This window comes from Mustela lutreola, chromosome 2 (genome assembly GCF_030435805.1).
Source record: "Mustela lutreola isolate mMusLut2 chromosome 2, mMusLut2.pri, whole genome shotgun sequence".
NCBI classification, from domain to species: domain Eukaryota; kingdom Metazoa; phylum Chordata; class Mammalia; order Carnivora; family Mustelidae; genus Mustela; species Mustela lutreola.
This window is the reverse complement of record NC_081291.1, coordinates 759,621-779,787: the sequence shown is the minus strand read 5'-3', so window position 1 is coordinate 779,787 and position 20,167 is coordinate 759,621. Positions and strand designations below refer to the sequence as shown.

The following is a 20,167-nucleotide window of genomic DNA, read 5'->3' as shown; positions in this document are numbered from 1 at the left end:
TGCCCTGGCTGCCGGCGGGGCCGCAGGCAAGGTCTGCAGACGGGCGAGCGCGCGGCTAACATGCAAAGGGTGGTCATCTGTCTGGTGAGAAATGTTTGGTTTTTAAGAGAACCGTCAGGGCCCCATGAACACAAACAGGTCATGGGAACACCCAGACGTCAGGCTGCCAGGGGCATGGGGACAAGACGAAATCAAGTGGAAGCAGAAAGCAGGGGGTTTCTCGGGGCTGTGGTGACCTGGCCTCTCGCCGTGGAAGAAGGCGCCGTGTCCGTCCCGCTCCGGGGAGCTGAGCCCGCAGAGCCCGGCAGGCGTGGAAGCGTCTAGCTCCCCCTGACAGTGTGGGGGTGTGCTCGGGGAGGAACAAGCGTTGGCCGCCAAGCATAATCAGAAGACCATAGGCCAGCACGCCGTGTGTCGAGTTACTCTCAGGGACGATAAGGAAACGCACGCGCGTCAGCGCAGAACCAGAGGCGGACGCAGTGTCGGCCACGGGAGCCGAGGCACAAGGGCGCGCCCTGCCCTTCGGTCTCCCCTTGGAGGAGAGGTCCCCCAGCTCCCACGTGTTATCTTGGACCATCTCACGGGTCCGTAATCATCCCGTAACGACAGGCTAAAACACTCCAGAGTGTGTCGAGACAAACAGTGGGCGAGTCTGAAAACAAAACTCATTCCAAATCATCCACGCCACGAAAGACACCAAGCAGTGGTCGGTCGCTGGTTCGGGATCTTGGGCCTGCATCTCCGGTCCTTCCACAAAGAGGGCCGGGGGGGGGCGCACCGGCATGTGGGCTCTGGTGCGGACAGCGTGCGCGTGTGGGAGGGGGTGTTGGGGCCCCGCTGCCTCAGGCCGGAGACCCTGCGTCTCTGGACAGACACGCACCTGACACCCCCAAAGGTCTGGAGGCAGCGCCAGGCCACACCCGCACTGGACCCAGCACTCCGCTCAGCCATCCTCCCCTCCCAGGAGACATGACGACACGTCCAGGGAGCAGCGTGCCGGCACGGAGGGCTGGTCGGTCTCCTCCCGGGGAGACCCTCTTCCCTCTCAGCGCTTCCCCTTACGAGGGAGGCCGGAGCTGTGGGTGCGGCAGCAGAACCGCGCAGCAGGAAGGCCGGCCGCCTCCGCCCAGGGGAGCCACGCGAGCGGACCCACTGCTGCCCGGCACTTACCGTGGTAAAGGAGGATCCGGGGCGGCTCCTCGTCGTCCTCATCTTCCTCCAGGACGGAGCGAATGGGATTCAGCTCCACGGACTCTCCAGACGACTGACGGTCTGCCAACGGTGCCAGATTCAACCTTTGCCGTCACCAGCTCAGGGACCCAGCCCAAGAAACACATCTCCTGACACGCGACCATCCACGCAAACAGAAAAGATCGCACGTCGCAGACGCCCGCACCGCCAGATGCGAGGGGGCCGCCCCCGACCCAGGTGCGCTTACAGGAGAAACACACCGGTCGAAGAGGACCGGGGGAGGCCGCCGCGTCCCCGAAAGGGGCAGGCGCCCAGGGGGCAGTCTAGGCAGAGCGAGGGCAGGGCCAGGGCAACTGGGGGGGGGGGGGACGCGGGGACAGGCTGTGGCTCATCTCCCTGTGCCTCCGCACGTGCCGGGACGAGTGTAAACACACATTTAAATTCAAGGCAGAAACCCAAGCACGTGTAGCCAGTGGGCCTGGAGGCAGGAAGCCGAGAGAAACGGACCGTTCTCAGCAGCGTGAAGACAGAGGGACACCACCACGTTCACAGGAAGGGAGCCCCTGCGCGCGGCCGGCCGCGCACACGAGCACGCCTCTGCAGGCCTCGCGCAAGTCGGGAGACTCGGACTGCTCTGCGTCTAACTCAGCTCACAAGCCAGTCCGTCACTTCTGGGATTCCCGCCCGATCAGAAGCCCAGCCCCCCGGGAGAGCCTCCAGTGCCCCCTGCCCCAGCCCATTCGGAACCAAAAAACCCAAGGATTTGAGACTAGTCCTAATTACGATCCCGTGGGAGGGAGACAGGAACTGGGCAACCTGCGCCTCTATTATGATCAGGAGAATAACCACGCGAGGGGGGGCTCCCGGGTGGCTCAGTCGTTAAGGCTCTGCCTTCAGCTCAGCTCATGATCCCAGCGTCCTGGAACTGAGCCCCGCATTGGGCTCCCTGCTCAGCGGGAAGCCTGCTTCTCCCTCTCCCACTCCCCCTGCTTGTGCTCCCTCTCTCGCTCTGTGTCTGTCAAGTAAATAAGTAAAATCTTAAAAAAAATATCCCGCGCGTGCCCGACCCGCATCAGCCCCGGGAGAAGCCAGGTCCGCCCTCCGCCAGCAGAAGCACCTCCGGGCCGTAGACCCTTACCTTCCTCCACCAGGATGTGAAGATCACGCGGCTCCTCCGCAGCACGGGGGCCCGGCAGGCCGAGTTCGCCAGCGCTGCGCAGGCCTGTGCAGCCCCTGGGCCCCTGCCTGGGCACTGCCCCCGGCTCCAGCTGCGGGGCGGGCAGCCTCTGGCTGCCATCTGGGCACAGCCGCTTGGCGGGGCGCTCCAGGGTCGGGAGCCCATCAGGGCTGTGCAAAGGTAATCCCGGGTCTCGCGCTTTGGCCCAAAGACCCTCCTCCCGGACGCCGGGAGGTGAGCGGGGGCGCGGCGGGCTGCTCTCCTTCCCACCGTCTCCCTCCGAGAGCACACGTGCTCTCTCACCCAGGCCAGGCTCTGGTGCTAACTTCCTCCCCCTTGGCCTCGGGGCTGTCCGCCTTCTGCAGCGCGCTCTCGATCCACTGCCCTGCCGAGAGGCAGCTCTGGCCGAGGGGGCCGCCACGGCTCGCAGGCTCTCACTTTTCCCGAGCTCCTCCTTGTGGGCCACTTGGCGCCTGGAGTCCTGCCTACAAGTGGGTGCAGCCACCAGCCTTGGGTGTGCACGTTCCCGCCTCTGAAGTCCAGAACTGCTCGGCACGGCTTCCTGGAGACCCGAAGAGCCGGGGTCACAGAGAGAAGAGGCCGGATCCGCAGACTTCCCTCCGGAGGACAGAGCAGTTCTTCCTTCCCTCGAAGAGCTCTCTCGAGGCAACGCGGCTCTCTGGTTGAGAACGTCCAGAGCCACTCGAAGCGAGCGTCTGTAGGCCAGCTCCTCCAGGGGCTCGGCACGAACCGCATCCTGGGAGGCTGCAGGGCGAGAAGCACACAGAGCCTGGGGACGGGCGGGCGCTGGCACGGCCGCCAGACCGTGGCCGCCTAGGGCTGACGCGGGCTGTCACACCTGAAGGGAGGACCGACCCTTCTCGGCTCCCCATTCTCCCGGGGCAGGACGAGGCCACAGAACCATGGCTATTGTTCTCTGTTCTGGCTGCCGGTCCTGCTTTCCAAAAACAAACCGACCGACCCCAACAGGACTGCGTGCGTTCCAGGATAAACTGCCCCAGGTCACAGGAAGACACGGCAGCCAACGGACCCGACATCTCCCAGGTCCTCCCAGCCTCGCGGTTCCAACTTCAATCGGGCTCAAACCCTTGCCGGCTCCGTGACGACCTGACCTGGCAGCGTGTTCTCGGGCAGAGCAGGTGGGGGCTGGCTGATGGACGGGGCCCACTGGGGGCCGGTGGACTGTCCGTACTCCTCCGGGAGGGCGCTTCCAGGCCAGAGAGGAGCACCTGGAGCGGCGAGGGCCGCTACGGGTGCATCGACGCCCCCCGCCCCGCACGGGCAGCAGAGTTTATGGGGACGAGATGCTGGGCACAACGGCACAGCCCAGCGGGCACACGCCCTCCACAGCCTCCTCCCGGGCTTCTCGATCAGACCCTCCCAGGCCCCCAGCCCTCGCACAACCAGAGCGAACCTAGAGGAGTGTCTTGGAGGCGGAGGCTGAGGCTGCCTGGGGTGCGCCGGGTGGATGCCGCTTTGAACAAAAGCGGTCTTTCGGAACGCAGAGGAAAATGGACCCTGTCTTACACACACCCCCGGAAGGGCTCCCGGTCCGTCTTTCCAGGACCCTCCCAGCGCTCGGGACAGGGGGTGTGCACCCCGGGCTGAGGCGGCAGAAACCCCATCTGCATAGATTGGCGGAGCCCCCCCACCCCCCCCACCCCCGTGCGCTCAGCACCATGGAAAAACAAGGGGATGGGCGCGGGCGAGGAGAGCCCGGCAGGCCGCGGGCACCAACATCGATGCTGGCCACATGGTCCTTCCCCAGGGCTCAGCTGTAGAATTTAAACACGTGAGCCCTGCTCCAAAACCCGTTCTGTGGGGTGGCAGGGCAGGGAGCGGCTCCCATCCCCTCAGGGAGGCAAACGCACCCTGGAGGCCGGGGACCCCAGCGCTCGTGGCTGGCTGTGCTGGGACTCCAGAACAGGACCGGCTGGGGCAAACTCGAGGAGGGTTAACAACAGAGACCCTTTTCTTCCTGTCCTTCAGCTCAGGGTACCCTGGGACCAGGGTCCTCCCCTTCCCCCGCCCCGGTCTCTCTGTGAGGCAGACGCGCTCTTACCCAGGGACGAGGCTATGCGTTCGATGTGCGCCGTCTTCAGCGTTTCCACGTCTGTGCTCCTCACCTCAATCCTGCAGGGACAGGAACGCCAGTCATCCGCCACCGGCCAAGGCCACGAGGACATTTTCAAACAGGGTTTTCTCTCCACGACAAAAGAACTGGATTTCTTTTCTACATTCTCAACCTTCCACTTAAACCAAAACTCACAGCCAACCGGGAGTTCACGTGCCTGAAGGCAGCGGCAGCAACGACCCTGGTGAGTTTTTTTTCTTTTAAGACAGAAAAGGTTGGCTGGGCTTAAGAGTGAAAATGAATTCAAATTGCGCTTTTTCTGAGTTAAATTCTACTTTCAACTGCAGGAATACCTCCTCTGTTAGGTTCTCAGAGTAGATGATAATGTCCCTAAAAGCTGTTTACAACCCAGCGTGTGTGTTCTGGCTTAAAGAGAGGCACTTTCCCTTTAAACTTGAGTATTTGCGTGGCAGGGAAGGTGTGAGCCGGGGACTCAGCACGCTGAGGCCACCGCCCCAGGAGGAGGTTTTGGTTTTGTTCTCTCTGAGCTGGGGATCCTACCCTCAGACACAGCCATCCCGCAGCGATGCGATCTGCGCATTTTAATCATCCCGGGTCATGTCACCTCTTCCATCTCCAGGTGATCAAGACCAAAAGACCTATGTGCTTCACAGCGCCGGGAGGCGGCCCCGGGCGCCCAACAGCCGCCCCCGTTAGACGGACAGGCTGACACATCAAACATGTCAAGAGGGCCGGCCCTCTCCCCCGTTTCTGAGAGAAAGACACACATCTGCGGGAAGGAACCATCCGCAGGTGAACCCCAGCAAGGGATCCCCCCACCCCCGGGTGTGGTTCAATTTCTGCTCGGGTCCCACAGAGCACCTCACAGGGATCTTCAACAAAGAACCAACAAAAACCCCCACCCCCAGTATTTCCCTCCGAGACTGTTTCCACCGTTACTACGAATCTGTTACAACAAACGAAAAACTTATCAGCTCCTAGGGACGGACTTCACTTTTGTCCGCCCTGCAGCAGGAGAAAGCCCGCTGGGAAGAAAATGCTCAAAAACCCCACAACATTTGGGGCTCCTGGACGGCTTGGTGGGCTGGGCATCAGCCCTCGGCTCAGGTGAGGTCGTGATCCCGGACCCTGGGGGCTGCTGAGGTCGTGATCCCGGGCCCTGGGGGCGGCTGAGGTCGTGATCCCGGGCCCTGGGGGCTGCTGAGGTCGTGATCCCGGGCCCTGGGGGCTGCTGAGGTCGTGATCCCGGGCCCTGGGGGCTGCTGAGGTCGTGATCCCCGGCCCTGGGGGCTGCTGAGGTCGTGATCCCGGGCCCTGGCGCTCAGCCGGAAGCCTGCTTCTCCCCGACCTCGGCCGGCCCGCCCCCCACACTTGCACTCAGTCTCAAACCTTAAAAGAAACACAACCCACGACACTCAACTTTTCATCCAGGGAGAGGATCTGAACACTCAGGGAAAACTCCTTTTTCCGCTTACTGCCGGTGGACGTCTCGGTTCTGGCCAGCACCTGGGGAGCGGGACACCGGACGCGCGGCCGTTACGGAGAAGCCAGGGCGCCCGACACCGCCCACCGCCCGGGGACCCCCGCCGGGACTCCGCAGGGGCAGCGAGGCCCGCGGGGACGGCGGCGGACGCGGGCGGGGCGCGGGGGCTCTCCCGGGGCCGCCCCCGCTTCTCCCAAGTGCGCGGCCAGGCCTTCCGCCGTCAGGCGGGCCGGGGAGGCCGCGGCCGACCGCTCGGGCCCCGCCGCCCCCGCGTCTCTCCGGGCGGACGCCGACCCCCCCGGACCCGCCGCCCGAGGGGGTCACCTGGGCCGGCCACAGCCGCTGCTCCCATCGGCACAAGACATACTGGGCGTCCGTCATGACTCGGACTCATGGGGCCCGCGGGGACGACGGGCACGGACCGGGCGCGCTGCAACACAAGCGGCACAGCGGCGTCGGGGCCGCCCGGACGCGCAAACCGCCGCGCAACAGCCCGGCCCCGCGCGCCCCGCCGCGAGGACGCGGCCGAGCAGCCCGCGGACGTCGCCGGCCGCCGCGGGGCCCCCTGGGGGACGGGACGGCTGCGCGGCGTCCTCCGGGCCGGCCGCCCACGGGCCCCGCCGCGCCGGGGTCGGGGAGGGGCGCACGCGGGGGCCCCTCCGCTCGGGGCTCGCCCCTCCCCCCAGGCCCGACGCGGCCGCCTCGACCCCGCAGGCCTCACCGGGCGCCCGGCTCCGCAGCGCGGCGTCCCCGAGCCCGGCGCGGAGGACGACGAGGCCGCGGCGGCCCAACGGCGTCGGCACCCGCGCCTTCCCAGCCGCCTCCCGGGCCCGCGCTCACCGCCTCAGCCGCCGCTGCCGCCGCCCCCCGCGGGCTGAGGGCGGGGACAGCCTCGCGGCGCCGCCAAGCCCTACCCCCGCCGCCAGCCAATGGGACGCCCGTATCCGCCCCGGGACCCGCCCCTTCCGCCCGGGCGGGCGTGCGCGCGACTGACTGACGGGCGCTGGGCGGGCGCGCGGGCGCGCGCGCGGTTGACTGACGGGCGCCGAGAGGGCGGGCGGGTGCGAAGCCGAGGGGCGCCGAGCGGGCGGCGACGGCGGGCGGCCTCCGCCCCGGCCGGCCCCGCTCCCTTTGGGAACCCGCCCCCGGGCCCCGCGGCGTGCGGAAGGCGCCCTGTTCCCTCCCCGCCCCCGCCACACGACCCGAGAGAACCTTCCAGAGCCTTCCAGAACCTTCACGTTCCTGAGGCGCCACGTGCTGCCGCGGTGCCCCTGACGGCGCCGCCCAGCGCAGCCCGGGACGCAGGTACCAGGGGGCCGGGCTCGGGGTCACGTCGCCTCTTTTCAGCTTGACCCCCGCACCCCCCACCCCGGCGTCGGCCAGGCGTGGCCCTCAGCACGGCCCGGACCCTCACGCCCTGCCGCGGGCGCAGGGGGCGACGGGCGGGGACATGGGAACTGGGGGGCGATGATCGGGGACGTGAAGGAACTGGGGCGCGGGGGGCGACGGGCGGGGAGATGGGGAACTGGGGGCGTAGGAGGGCGCGGGGCGCAGGGGGGACGCGTGGGGCGGGGGCGTTGACGCCCGGGGCAGGCTGGGAATGGGGAGCCGAGGCCTGGGAAGGGGCGGGGGGAGGGAGGGGGCGGAGCCAGCGCCGGGGGGAGGGGAGGGGCGGGGCCAGCTCCGGGGAAAGGGGGAGGGGTGGGGCCAGCGCCGGGGGGAGGGGGCGGGGCCAGCGCCGGGGGGAGGGGCGGGCGGGGCCAGCGCCGGCGGAGGGGAGGCAGGAAGGCGCGGCGGCCGCCGGGACCCGCCCGGCACCGGGAGCAGGCGCGGCGGCTGTCTGCGCTTGCGGGTGTAGACGGCGCCCGCGCCTCTGGTGCCCGGGCACGGTGCCCGCCGAGCTCCCCTGGGGCCCTCATCGGGGAGTGGGATGGACCAGACGGTGGCGGAGTCTGAGTACGGAGGCGCGTCTGCCGAATGCGGGCTCAGCTGCGGTTCGGGCCGGCTCGCCCTCGGGGTGCGGACGTTGCTTGCAGGGGCCGCGGGTCGGGAGGGAGGTCCACGCCCGGCGCAGCCGCTCGCAGGTGTCCGCGGGCTGACGGCGGTGGAAGCCGCCCCGCCTGGCCCTCCGCTCGCGGACGGCAGCTCGACCTGTGCGCCCCGGGTCTTCGGGCGATCGGACCCAGCCCCGCAGGCTCCCCGTGCCCGTGCCCTCCCCGAGTGGCAGCCGCGCACACCGGCTTGGTGAAGTCCGGCCGAGCCCCTGGCGGGTGCGCCGGCCGGACGGAGGTGGGCGCCCGCCCCCCGGCTCCCGGGGCGCCCGGGGAAGGCCGTTCTCGTGGCGGTTCTCCCGGTCCCTCGCGCTCTGGTCGGGGAGCCTCTCCCGCGGCCCCGCGTCGTGGGATGCTCCGCCCCCGCTTCGGGGACCGCCTGGTGGCCCGGCCCGGGCGCGCCTTGCGGGGGAAGGGGGCGCTCGGGGAGCTGGGGCTGCTGGAGACGGCAGGTGGTGCGGTAGGGACAGCGGCGTCCGCGCGCCTTACCGGGAGCCGCAGCCCCGGGAGGCCCGGCCCTCGCGACCCCATTCTTCGGCTTCTGCTCCGGCGCAGCGGCGCGGAGCCTGTTGGCGGACCCGGCTGCTTCGTTCTCAGCCCGGCGGGCGTCCGCGCCGGGGGCTTCTGCGCGCTCCCAGCGGCCTCGGGTGCGCCCGGACTGCGCGGCGCGGGGCTGCTGCCCGGCCTGTGCGGCTCCCTGGGCTCGCTGCCCGGCTTCTGACCTGGCGCTGAAGGTTCCCAAGAGCACGGGCCGCTTCACGGACAAGGAAACCCAGGGAGTCCAAGGCAGAGCGGAGACTCAGCTTCTCCGAGATTTTGTATTTCCTCCAGAAACACAGAGCCTGAGCCGGGGGAGGGCAGACGGAGAGGGAGTAGCAGCCCGCGTGGGGATCACGGCCTGCGCTGGAGGCGGGAGCGGCGGGCTGGGGTTTCATCCGGGAAACCTAGCTCCAGTGGTCATCGGCCGTTGAGTATGTGCAGGTCCTGCCACAGCCCGTACGGCAGGAGTTGAAGAAACCGAGACCGTAGCAGGGTTGCTCGCGGCCGGGGCTCCCGGGCTGGAGGGATCGTGGAAATGACATTTGGCCTGAAAACCTGATGTCTGAATGACCTGGGGACGGGGGAAGCGTTTTCAGAGCTTAGGGGCCGTGCAAAGGCCATGGGGTGGTGGAAGGCCCTGCCTGTCAGAGGAGGTAAGCGATGCCTGCTGAGGCCGGCAGCAAGGGTCAGGGAGAGCAGAGGGAGTCCCTCCAGGCTTGGGTGGCCCGAGGAGTGTGTGTGTGTTTGTTTGAAGATTTATCTGTTTGAGAGAGGAAGCAGGAAAGGAGACAGGGCAGCGGGGAGGCAGACTCCCTGGTGAGCAGGGACCCTGAGGTGCAGCTCGATCCCAGGACTCCAGGATCATGGCCTGAGCCAAAGGCAGTCGCTTAGCCAACTGAGCCACCCAGACACCCCCTAGGAGCAACTTTTGAATTTTTGTTTCTAATTTATCATCTTAGGATGACTACAGGCTCACAGAAGTTTGCAGGAGTCTAGACAGGGGCCTTGGACGTGTCCTCACGTTCCTGCCATGGCTCTGCTTTGTGCTTCTGTGACACAGTATCCCAGCCAGGACCCTGACCTGATGCCGTGCGGGCAGAGCTCTGAGCCGTCGTGTGGCACGCGTGGATTGTGTACTCGCTACCCTAGCCAAGAGGTGGGGCATCCCCACAGCCACAGAGCGCTCCCTCCAGCCGCCCCTGGTAGACCCACCCTGCTCGACCCGGGGCGCCCCCCGCGCTGTTCTCCATCACCCCCTTCCCCGGTGCGGCCTTACAGCACACAGCCTCTGGAGACCGGCTCTCGCCACTCGGCGGGCTGCCCCAGAGAGACCTTCAAATTCTCACGTGTATGGGGCGTTCTTCCTTTTTGTGCGAGTGCTGTTCTGTGCCGTGCGTGGGCCCGATCATCTCCCTATTTTAAGGTCCCTGACGTCAGTCCCGTGCAGGCACAGTGTCCCGGGTGAGAGTGCGGGCATCTCTGGGACCCATCTGGCCCACGCAGGAGACGAGGGAGGGGTGGAGGGGTGGTCTAGGCACTGGCCTACCACGTCTGCCCTGCATTCCCAGGTGCGGGCGCACCTGCACAGCCGCCGCTGGCTGCGGACCGGAAACTCTCAGCTTGCCCGGTCGCGAGGGAGCTTCTGCTGCTCCGAGGACAGCTAGCACACCCCTCCTCAGAGCCTGTCCGGACCCCCCCAGCGGCGGCCGAGAGGACTCACCAGCCCCTTCCTGTACGTGTGTTGTAGGTTACCCGGCACCCCACAGCTGGGGCCCTGGACCAAAGAGGTGCTCCTTGGGCATGTCGCCTTTGCGTAGTCCAGCCAGTGTGTATTGGGGGAGACCGTATCGGGTATCTCCCCTGTAAGCCTGCTGCCTCTTACCTGTAGTCGCAGTGAGAGAGAAGGGTGCTGTGTCTGTCCCCCACCAGCCTGGGGGGGAAGCCTGGCCTTCCCTCTGGTGTCTGTGGGGCCTGGAGCCTTGGGGCAGAGTCCAGGAGAGACCAGACTAAGTGTCTGAGTGAAGGGTCAGGTGGGCAGATGCCTCCGTGTGGCGCTGCCCAGTGGACAGTGCCAGAAACCCCGTGTAGACCAGAGCAGAGTCTGTGGTACTCAGAGCCCTTATCCCCATAGCACGTAACACAGAAGGCTGCTGCCGTGACTCCGGGGGGCTGAGAAGGAGCCCCAAAGAGAAAGGCACCCACACACCCTCCATCTGTCCTGCTGAGGCTTCAGATGCCAGCAGCCACGCCACCGGCTCTTCTCCTTCCTGCCTCCTACGGGCTAGTCCTGGCCCAGGCGCTGCCCTGCTCTGTGTCTCTGACGGTGCGGCCCGCAGAACACTAGGACAGTCCCCAGTGCCTCACGACCTTGTGGAAGCCCCCGTCTTGAGCGGAGTAGAGTTTGCAACAGGATGAGTGTCACGTCTCTGATTACGTGACACGCGGCAAAGGTGACAGGATTTTCTGGATGGAATTAAGGTCCTTAATCAGTTTAATTTTAGGGGCACCTAGGGGCTATCGTAAGCATCTGCCTCCGGCTCAGGTCATGGTCTCAGAGTCATGGGATCGGGCCCCATGTCAGGCTCCCTGTTTGGCAAGGAGCCTGCTTCTCCCTCTCCAACTCCCGCTGATTGTGTTTCCTTTCTTGCTGTCTCTTTCAGTATCAAATAAATTTTAAAAACTCTTAAAAAAAGAAAGAAGAACGGGGCGCCTGGGTGGCTCAGTGGGTTAAGCCGCTGCCTTCGGCTCAGGTCATGATCTCAGAGTCCTGGGATCGAGTCCCGCATCGGGCTCTCTGCTCAGCAGGGAGCCTGCTTTCCTCTCTCTCTCTGCCTGCCTCTCCATCTACTTGTGATTTCTCTCTGTCAAATAAATAAATAAAATCTTTAAAAAAAAAAAAAAAGAAAGAAAGAAGAAGAACTGCCTGTTGCTTAGGAGAGGCCGCTAATTTTTTTTTTTTTTTTAAGATTTTATTTGTTTGTCAGAGCGAGCGAGCACAGGCAGGCAGAAGCAGAGGGAGAAGCAGGCTCCCTGCTGAGCAAGGAGCCAGACATGGGACTTGATCCCAGGACACTGGGATCGTGACCTGAGCCGAAGGCACCCGCTTAACTGACTGAGCCACCCAGGCGTCCCCGCTAACTTATTTTTTAAAAAATTAAAAATCAGTTGATTTTTAGTTAATGTAAAAGGAAATTATTTTGGTGGGCCTGACCTAATCCGGGGAGCCCCTTAGAAGAGGGGCTGGAGGTCCTCCTGAGGTCACAGGGATTCTTCCGTGGCCACAGAGAAGCATGCAGCTGCCCTGAGGGGAATTGTGCCAACAGCCTTGTGAGCTTGGAAGGGGCCCCTGCGTCCGGCCGCACAGCCCCCACCAGCGCCTGGATGCCACAGCAAGGGCCCTGAGCAGAACCCCCAGCTCCGTGTCCCCCGGGCTCCTGACCTGCAGAAGCTTTCAGACGAGCGTTGTCTTAATCTTCTGGGTTTGTGGTCACTTACTGCCTTCCAGTAGGAAGCTCGTGGGCCGCTCCCCGTCCGTGGGGGTGAGGTTCCGGAGCTTCCTCTCCCGCCTTCCTTGATTCTTGTTTCTGTGGTCTCCCCGGCCACCTTGCCCTCCGGTGGCCCAGGTCAAGGTTCAGCTGCTTCAGGGACCCCTCCCTGGGAGCCCACAGCTGGGCTGCGCTTATGGCATGGTGAGCCGCGGTGGGGTCACTGTCTGTTCGCCCTCCTGATGGCACAGGGCAACTGGCACTTCCTGCCCGGTCACTGCAGGCGTGGCCGTGGCACGGGTGCTGCGGAAGACACGAGGGCCGAGCTCTACGGCCGGCACGCATCCGCCCCTCCCCTTTCTGCCTCGGATGCCTCCGCCCCGTCCCAGCCAGGCCCCGGAACAGGGAGGAGGAAGACAGAGGAGCCTCAGCAACCATGGTGGGGGACCGGCCGAACAAAACCGCGTCCCTGGCCCTACAGCCAACGGAATCGCGATCCTGTGCTTCTGGAGGAGTCTGCTTCCTCCAGGGGCTCTGAGGGAGCGGCTGTCCGACCTCTGCGGGCTCTGGCAGTCCTTGGCTTGTGGACACATCCCTCCCCTGCGCTGTGTCCCTGTGTCCTCATCTTGTAAGGACACCAGTCACTGGACTTAGGGCACACCGTCCTCCATCACAGTCTCTTTTGAATTGTCGGCAAAGACCCCACTTCGCTAGGTTCTGAGGCTCCCGGTGGACATGAATGTGGGGGAACCCTGCTGCGTGCGGCCCCTGAGGCGTGTGAGCGGAGCGGACGTTTGTTGTTCGCTGACACGGAGCTGCAGCGTGTCTGTGACCATATGCAGCGCCGCCGGTCCACACTGTCACGTGACGACTCATCTTCGTGCTTGTCTTCGCTGGACACGGACCTCCTGCCAGAGGGAGACGGCGCGTCACCCCTGACTGCGTCGCACGGGACCTGGGGGTGGGGGTGGGGGGCTTGTCCGACCAGCTGCCCCCCCTCCCCCGCACATCCTAGCGACGAAAGCAGCATCGTGTAGGAAAATAGCTAATTCGCACCCAGAGCAGTCGGGGCGGCCTTCGGCGTGAGCTGGAAAGTGCATAGAGAAGCCGCCAGGCTCCTCGGCAGGAGAGGGAGAAGAGCCCCAAGAGGAGGGGCCGCCTGAAGTCGGGGCGAAGGCAGAGCAGGTGGGCGTCACGGCCCCCAGCAGCACCCCGTTCAGGGGGTCCTCGGCCGCAGACCTGGGCCGGAGCCTCCCCGAGTGGGGGCTGCTCGGCTGAAGCAGGGGACAGGCTGCCGGCCAGCCGCACGGTGAGCCAGGCCCCGCAGGGATCCCCGCAGAGAGCCCGCAGGACATGGGGACTGGAAGGCGCGCGCGAGGAGCCAAGGAGACGGCGCCCGGGGTCAGAGCAACCCTCGCGCTCCTCGGGCCGCCAAGGCCCCCAGTGTTGACCCAGCCCCAGGCCCATGCTGACCCTGGCCGCCTGGAGGAGGCGACGGCCGGGATGCCGTCACGGTCCCGAGCTTTGCTCAGGTGCCTCGTTCGGTTACCATTTTAGAAAGGTGACCAAAACAGTAAAACATTTTACAACCCCTACCTTACGCTTCCCTGATCTGGGCCGGGCTCCCTTGAGGCCGCTGAGCTAACTGCTGTGTGCCCGTTGGCCCCCTTCCCAGCAGGCTGCCCCTGGGGGTCTGGCCCCGACTCGGCCTGCAGGGCCCCATCCGTGGCTTTGCTGCTGGCTGTGAAGAAGCCACGTGACCCCTTCTCAGCACCACGCCCAGTCGGGCCCCTCACCGCTGTCATGCTACAGCCTCTCCCCAGCAGTGCTGCCGGGTGTGGGCTCCCTGGGCCCCGTGGGGGCGAGCAGCACCCCAGTCCCCACCCATGTGCTGCCAGGAGTGCCCCCAGGCGTGTCAACCACAGCCGCCCTGGAGGCAGGACCCCCCCAGGTGAGGCCCGTGGCCGTGGACTAATAGCACCCCTGCTGTCGTCCCCGGAGGTAGCCTTGAGGGGTTCAGCTTGCGCCCTGGGTGTCCGCGGGACTTGGGCCCTGCGCCCAGCATGCGCAGCCCTCCCCGCAGGCGGCTCTCTGCCGCGGAACGTCCCGCTGCCGTCGGGTGGTGGGCCGCTGCGGGGGGAGGGGGCCCATCTTTCTCCTTCACCATCTCCTGACTGATTCTGGCCGTTGGCACTTAGCACGCCCACGCTTCTTCCTCCAAGGGCTTGTGACTTGGTATGTTCCTTGGGGGCCTGACCTCTGGGATATGCCCGGGATTAACAAATCTAGGCGAAGTGTGAGCGTGAACAGGGCAGCCCGGGGTGCCCGGCCGGACTTCTGCACACAGCGTAGGCCGTAGCCGTGTTACTCTTCTAGGGCTGTTGTACCGAAGAACCACATGCAGATAGTCCACCACCTCCTGGTCAGGGAGCCGGAAAACCCGGGCTGAAGGGGTCGCAGGGCCACGCTCCCTCTGGAGGCTCCGGCCAGGGCCCTTCCTGCCTCTCCCAGCCTCTCGGGGCCCTGGAGCCTCCTGGTTAATGACGCGCTTTTCTCGGTGTGTCTGTGTCCGGATGCCCTTGGTCTTACAAGCTCCCCGCTCGCCAGATCAAGGCTGACCTCGTCTTGACTATTCACATCTGCAAAGACCCTGTTTCCAAGGAGGCCCCAGCTCACAGGCTCCTGACGGTCAGGACTTCAGCGGAACCTCTGGGCTTGCATTCAACCCGGAAAGACCTCCCAGCTGGCAGGCTCCGCCCCTGCGGCGGGTCCGGGCCTAGCAGCGATCTCGCGCCCCGCGGTCGGCCGCGTAAAACAGAGCTGAAATGCGAGGTACGTCCCGGTCCGTGTCAGACACGTAGTGAAGGCTCGTCGGGCGTGTTACTGACGTACAGCTGATCACTCAGGCTGAGCCCTCGAGCTGTTCCAGCCTGCAAATGGGCCTGTTCTACACACAGACTGCAGTAGCAGCCGGGTGTGTTTCTAGGGGGCAAGTCTGGCAACCCTGTTCAGTAATGGGATTTGTGGACTTTTCTCCAAAGGGGCAAATGGAACTTCTAGGAACATTACGCTGATTTCTCTTTCCGCCAGAGCCTTTGATACGTGCCGGTTGGAGTCTCGTCTTGGTTAACAGAGACGCTTTCAACAGCGTGTGAGTGTGGGCGCGAAGCCTCCAGAAACCGAAGAAAATTGGTTATGAGATACATATTTTAAAACAGGATGGGGCAGGCCCCTGGGTGGCTCAGCCGGTCAAGCATTCGACCCTTGATTTTGACTCAGATCTTGATCGCAGGGTCCTGTGAGGGAGCCCAGTGTGGGGCTCCCTGCCGGGTGGGGAGTCTGCTTGGGACTCTCTCCCTCTGTGCCCCTCCCCCCGACGCGTGCTCTCTCTCTGTCTCTCTCAAAACAAATACACATTTTTTTAAAATGTTGGCTGCTCTTTTAATCAAACATATAAAACTAATTTTATTGTGGGTTTGTGCTGATAAATTTGCATGCAATACAATTTGCCATGTAAGTGTGCGATTCAGGAGGGGTGCCTGGGTGGCTCAGAAGCATCTGCCTTCTGCTTGGGTTACAATGCCGGGGTCCTGGGATCGAGCCCCACATCGGGTTCCCTGCATAGCGGGGAGCCTGCCTCTCCCTCTACCTCTGTCTCCTGCTCCCCTTGCTTGTGCTCTGCCAAATAAATAAACAGTATCTTCTGAAAAATAAAGTGGCAATTCGGTGATATTTAGTCACAACATTGTGTAACCTATAGCTCTGGAATGTTCCAGAACATTCCATCACCCAAAAGGAGCCCGTCCCGGTTCCCGTTAGCATTCACCACCGCCTCAACCTGTTCCCCGGCCCCCACGAGCCCCCTTCCCGTCCTTGGAGGAGCCTGGTCTGGACGTGTCACACGCGTGGACTCACACCCGTGTGGCCTGTGTCTGGATCCCTCCCTGCGTGTTGTGGGCTCGGGGGTCTGTGCCCGGGGCCACACGTCAGTGCTCCACTGCTTTTCATAGCCCAGTAACGACCTCGGGAGTGGTGTGGTAAGCTAAAATGGCCACGGAAAGACATCCATACCCTAATTCCTGGAGCCTATGAAATGTCTCGCAGAGAAGGAATTTTTAGACGTGTTTAAGTAAGTTGGGGATCTTGATGGGAGATGATACAGGATTATCTGAGTCCCGGTGTCATCACAGGGGCCCTGATCAGAAGGAGGCAGCAGCGGGGATTTGATGCTCACATAAAGGAGAAGCCTTGTGAGGCTGGAGGCAGAGACTAGAGCGATGCGGCCACAGGGTCGCACCGCGGAGCCCCCAGGAGCCAGAAGAGTCAAGAAGGAGCCGCCCCGGGGCCTCCGGAGGGAGTGTGGCCCGGATACTCTGACCCAGTAACCGTGACGGAAGCCTTCTGACCTCTAGAACTGTAAGGTATAGATCTAGGTTTTAACCGCCCAGCGTGCGTGCAGTTAACTGGTTTCCACCGCTGTTCCGGCTGAGCTGTGTCCTCTGCAAACTCGTCTGTTGACGTTCTGAGCCTCGGGGCGTGACCGTGTGGATACAAGGTCTTTAAGGAGGTCATTAAGTCAGAGCCAGGCCACGAGGGCGGACACAGGCGGAAGGTGGCCGTCCACACGCCTAGCGGGAAGGCCTCGGGAGGGACCAGCCTGCCCGCGCCAGGATCTCAGACTTCTGGTCTCCAGATCTGGGAGAGGAGATGTCTGGCTCCCCGAGTGTGGTATTTCTTGACCTGGCCGAGCAGACGGAGACAGCAGCCGTGGGTAACCGATACCCCCTTCCATGTGTGCCCCCCCACCGCCACAAGGACTCTGTGCCCGGCATCCCTGCGCGTGTCGTGCCTGTCCTGGCTTAACCCCCGCCGGACCTGGCTGCTGGCCGAGCTGTGGGCATGGAGGGAGTGTGGGGCAGCTGCTGTGGAGACTTCTCTGGCCATTCCTCAGAAAGTTAAAAATAGAAGGACCGCATGGCCGGGCAATGCCACTCTGGGTTTGTACCCCAAAACACCGAAAGCCTTGAATATCAAACATCATCCGTACCTGTGCCCACAGCAGCACCGTTTACCGCAGACGGACGGGGCAACACCCAGCGTCTGTCCACAGATGGAGGACACACGCGGCACCACCCGTCCCATACAAGGAACACGCAGGAAGGGGGGGACCCTGACCCCTGCCGTGACGCAGAGGGACCCCGAGCACACGGGGCTCAGCGACAGGACCCAGAAGGACCCGTCCTGCAGGTCCCCGCTCCCAGGAGGGCCCCAGAGGAGTGCCACAGACAGAGAGAAGGGGGTGGGAGCCGGGGCTGGGGCAGGGGTGGGGAGTCCGTGCTTCGTGCGGGGAGATGGAAGGTTCTGGAGACGGAGAGTGGGGGCTGCTGAGCTGTGCCCTCAGAGATGGTTGCGATCTTGAATTTTATGTGCCTTGTACAACATTAAGAAAAAAAAACTAAACCCCATTCCTACAAGCCAGGATTTCCCACCCCGTGTGGGGCTCTTGACGTGTTCCATGTTGGGCTCAGAGGGCAGCAGACACCCGGTCAGGAACATGACCCCAGCGCCACCCCCTTTCAGGGGTTCTCTGGAGGCCGTGTCCCTGCTCCGGCGAGACCCCTGCCCTCCCACACCAGGGAAGGGCCGTGTGCTTCGGGTCTCCTCAACCAGGAGTCGAGGATTAGCCCGTTGAGTTCCCGTCCTGTTTTTAAAAAGCCTTTCATTTGCACTCAGGCATTTCAGGCTGCACCACCAGTGTGCTGGAGACTGGCTTCCTCCCTCTGGCCTCCTCCCAGACTCTGCCGAGCTCTTACTTGCTTTCCGCAGGGTCCTCCAGCACGCGGTCTCGTGTTGTGCCCAGCCGGTCACGGGGACACAGCCGCCAGCCCCCGCCCAGCCCTGCCCAGCGTCCACGCTAACCCTCGGACACCCGGACCCCGGATTCCTCAGGGTCATGCCGCTCTGCTGAACTTCCAGCCAAGACCCTGAGTGGAAACGAGGATTTCCCCGTGTTCGTGTGTGTGTGTGTTCGTGTGTGAGTGTGTTCGTGTGTGTGCGCGCGCCTGCCTGGATCAGAGCTGGCGTGGGGCGTGGCGGCCCCTGCAGGCGGATGGCACGTGGTTGGCCAAGTCCGCGGCTGCAGCTGGGCTCACCCCGCTCCGGGAGTCAGGCCCCCCAGTGCCCCAGAGCCTGGGCTCCCGCTCGCAGCCCGCAGCTCCGTGAAGCGTCCCTGGAGCGCGGACTGGCCCCGGGCGGGACCTGATGGCTTTGACCGGAGCCTCCATCCCGCCAGCAGGTGTGCTCCGGTCGGCAGGTCGAGCTCAGAGTGGGCACCGAGGAATCCGGTGGGCTTCCGTGGTCTTCGTCACAGGGGGCGACTTTTAAAGGTGGTGGCAAAATACTTATTAACACAGGGGCACCTGGGGGCTCAGTTGTCGAGCGTCCGCCTTCAGCTCAGGTCGTGGCCCCGGGGTCCTGGGATCGAGCCCTGCGTCCGGCTTCCTGCTCAGCGGGAGCCTGCTTCTCCCTCTGCTTGGGCTCCCTCTCCCACGGGCTCTCTGTGTCAGATAAATAAACAGCTGAAAACAAATATGTGTAAAGTGAAATGTCCCGTCAGTCGGGACTCTGTAAGCACAGCGTGAGGTGCGCTCACGCTGCCCTGCGAGCGTGCCGCCCTCCGGCTCCAGAAGGTTCCATCTCCCGGACTGAGCGCTCCGATGCACCGCCCCCTCCGCAGGGGCCGTTTGGAGACCTTCACTCTACTTCTTCCCATGACTTGGGCTGTCGCCCGCACACGCGGCACTGGGCAGGGCATTAAAACCGCAGCCCTTGCTTGAGGTGAGTCCTTGTGACGCAAACTCGAGCGTGTTCAGGCTTTTTAGTTTTTACTAAAGACCAGACGAGGTCACGCTCTTCCTAGATGACATGGGACGCGTGGTCGGGCAGCGTCGGTCTCCTTATCATCCAGAATTTTGTTGTCGGAACGTGAAACGGATTGATAAAAATGTTTAAAAACCGTAACTCCAGGGACGCCTGGGTGGCGCAGGGTCGAGCCCCCGACTCTTGATTTTGGCTCAGGTCCTGATCTCGGGGGTCCTGGGATCCAGCCCCTGTCAGGCTCTGTACTCAGTGGGGAGTCTGCTTGTCCCTCTGCCTCTGCCCCCTGCCCCCCCCCAGCTCGTGCGTGTGTGCACAGGCTGTCACTCACTCTCTCTCTCTTTCTCCAAAAAACCCAGTAAAACCCCATAACTGCCCCAGAGCGACTAAAGGTGAAGAAAGTGCGATTTCCGAAAGCACAACGAGAGCAGCAGGAGGAGGAGGGTCGTGCCTGCACCCGCTGTGCCGTGGGCGCGGCCGCCGCGGGCTGTCGGCGGACGTCCACCCCGTCCGTCCTTTGGGGTCCGCCATCCGGGTTAGGACGTTGGATGCCCGCGCGGCCACTCCGCCAGCTGCCGGGTCCCTGCTTGTCACCACCGCTCCCCGGCTCACGTCCTCTCTTCTGGTCCCACTGGACGTGTTTCCGTGCACACTCCCTCTCTTTCTTGGTTGTGAGAAAACCCTGAGCTCGGACATGGCCCCAGCAGCACCACACATCCGAAGGGAAGGGAGCGAGGGAAACACCAGAAAAAGTCGCGAAAGGAAACCTCTGGGGACACGGTGCGGTTTGCTCCTCCCCAGGTCGTAGATGAGCTGGTTCCCTAGTGTCTCAGGATGAAGGCAAGGGCTTCCTGGGGAGGGGGCGTCCTGCGACCAGCGCGGACGGGGTGCTGGCGTGCCGTGACCAGCGCGGACGGGGTGCCGGCGTGCCATGGAGACGTGGGCGTTTGTGAGCACCTCACTCTCGTGCATCTGACGGTCTGCGCGGGCGGCTGTGTCCCGGCCTGGGTTTGCGCTTGGCGCTCTGGGCGCTGGACGTACATGATGGAACCGGGGGCCGGGGGCCTGTTGCACCGGACCACCCCGTACGTTTCTCTGTGCCTTTCAGTAACTGTTTCAAAATAAAAAAGATGATAAGAGATGTGTTCTAGAAATCTGTTCCCTCCCCAAACGGGCAGGGCTGGGGGCCCGGGGAGGGTTTGGAGCAGCCCTGGTCACTCCACCAGAGGCCTCTCCCAGCCAAACCGT

The 20,167-nt window shown here is 64.1% G+C and overlaps 2 protein-coding genes and 1 long non-coding RNA gene across 6 annotated transcripts in view; 2 read left to right on the top strand and 1 right to left on the bottom strand.

Moving 5' to 3' along the window:
• PWWP3A (PWWP domain containing 3A, DNA repair factor) overlaps positions 1 to 20,167 on the bottom strand; it is a 104,768-nt gene that overhangs the window by 10,118 nt on the left and 74,483 nt on the right. The window contains exons 1-6 of one of the 4 annotated variants that reach the window (XM_059159213.1): positions 6,808 to 6,895; positions 6,292 to 6,397; positions 5,905 to 5,990; positions 4,452 to 4,522; positions 2,330 to 3,133; positions 1,171 to 1,272 (exon numbers count right to left, since the gene is read on the bottom strand). In XM_059159213.1, the coding sequence (XP_059015196.1) occupies positions 1,171 to 1,272; positions 2,330 to 3,133; positions 4,452 to 4,522; positions 5,905 to 5,990; positions 6,292 to 6,348 (1,120 nt within the window). In that variant the 5' untranslated portion in view covers positions 6,349 to 6,397; positions 6,808 to 6,895. Of the gene's footprint in view, positions 1 to 1,170; positions 1,273 to 2,329; positions 3,134 to 4,451; positions 4,523 to 5,904; positions 5,991 to 6,291; positions 6,477 to 6,807; positions 6,896 to 20,167 lie in introns of those variants that run through there. The other 3 variants (XM_059159214.1, XM_059159212.1, XM_059159216.1) reach the window with 3 other exon arrangements.
• On the top strand, positions 6,897 to 19,816 carry LOC131826048 (atherin-like). Its single transcript, XM_059165319.1, has 2 exons — positions 6,897 to 7,272; positions 19,279 to 19,816. Exons 1-2 carry the CDS (start codon positions 6,897 to 6,899, stop codon positions 19,725 to 19,727), a joined length of 825 nt encoding a protein of 274 aa, XP_059021302.1. The 3' UTR covers positions 19,728 to 19,816.
• LOC131823192 (uncharacterized) lies at positions 8,488 to 15,474 on the top strand. Its single transcript, XR_009350516.1, has 5 exons — positions 8,488 to 9,211; positions 9,518 to 9,714; positions 10,127 to 10,290; positions 14,636 to 14,875; positions 15,134 to 15,474. It is a non-coding gene; the product is annotated as an uncharacterized LOC131823192 (long non-coding RNA).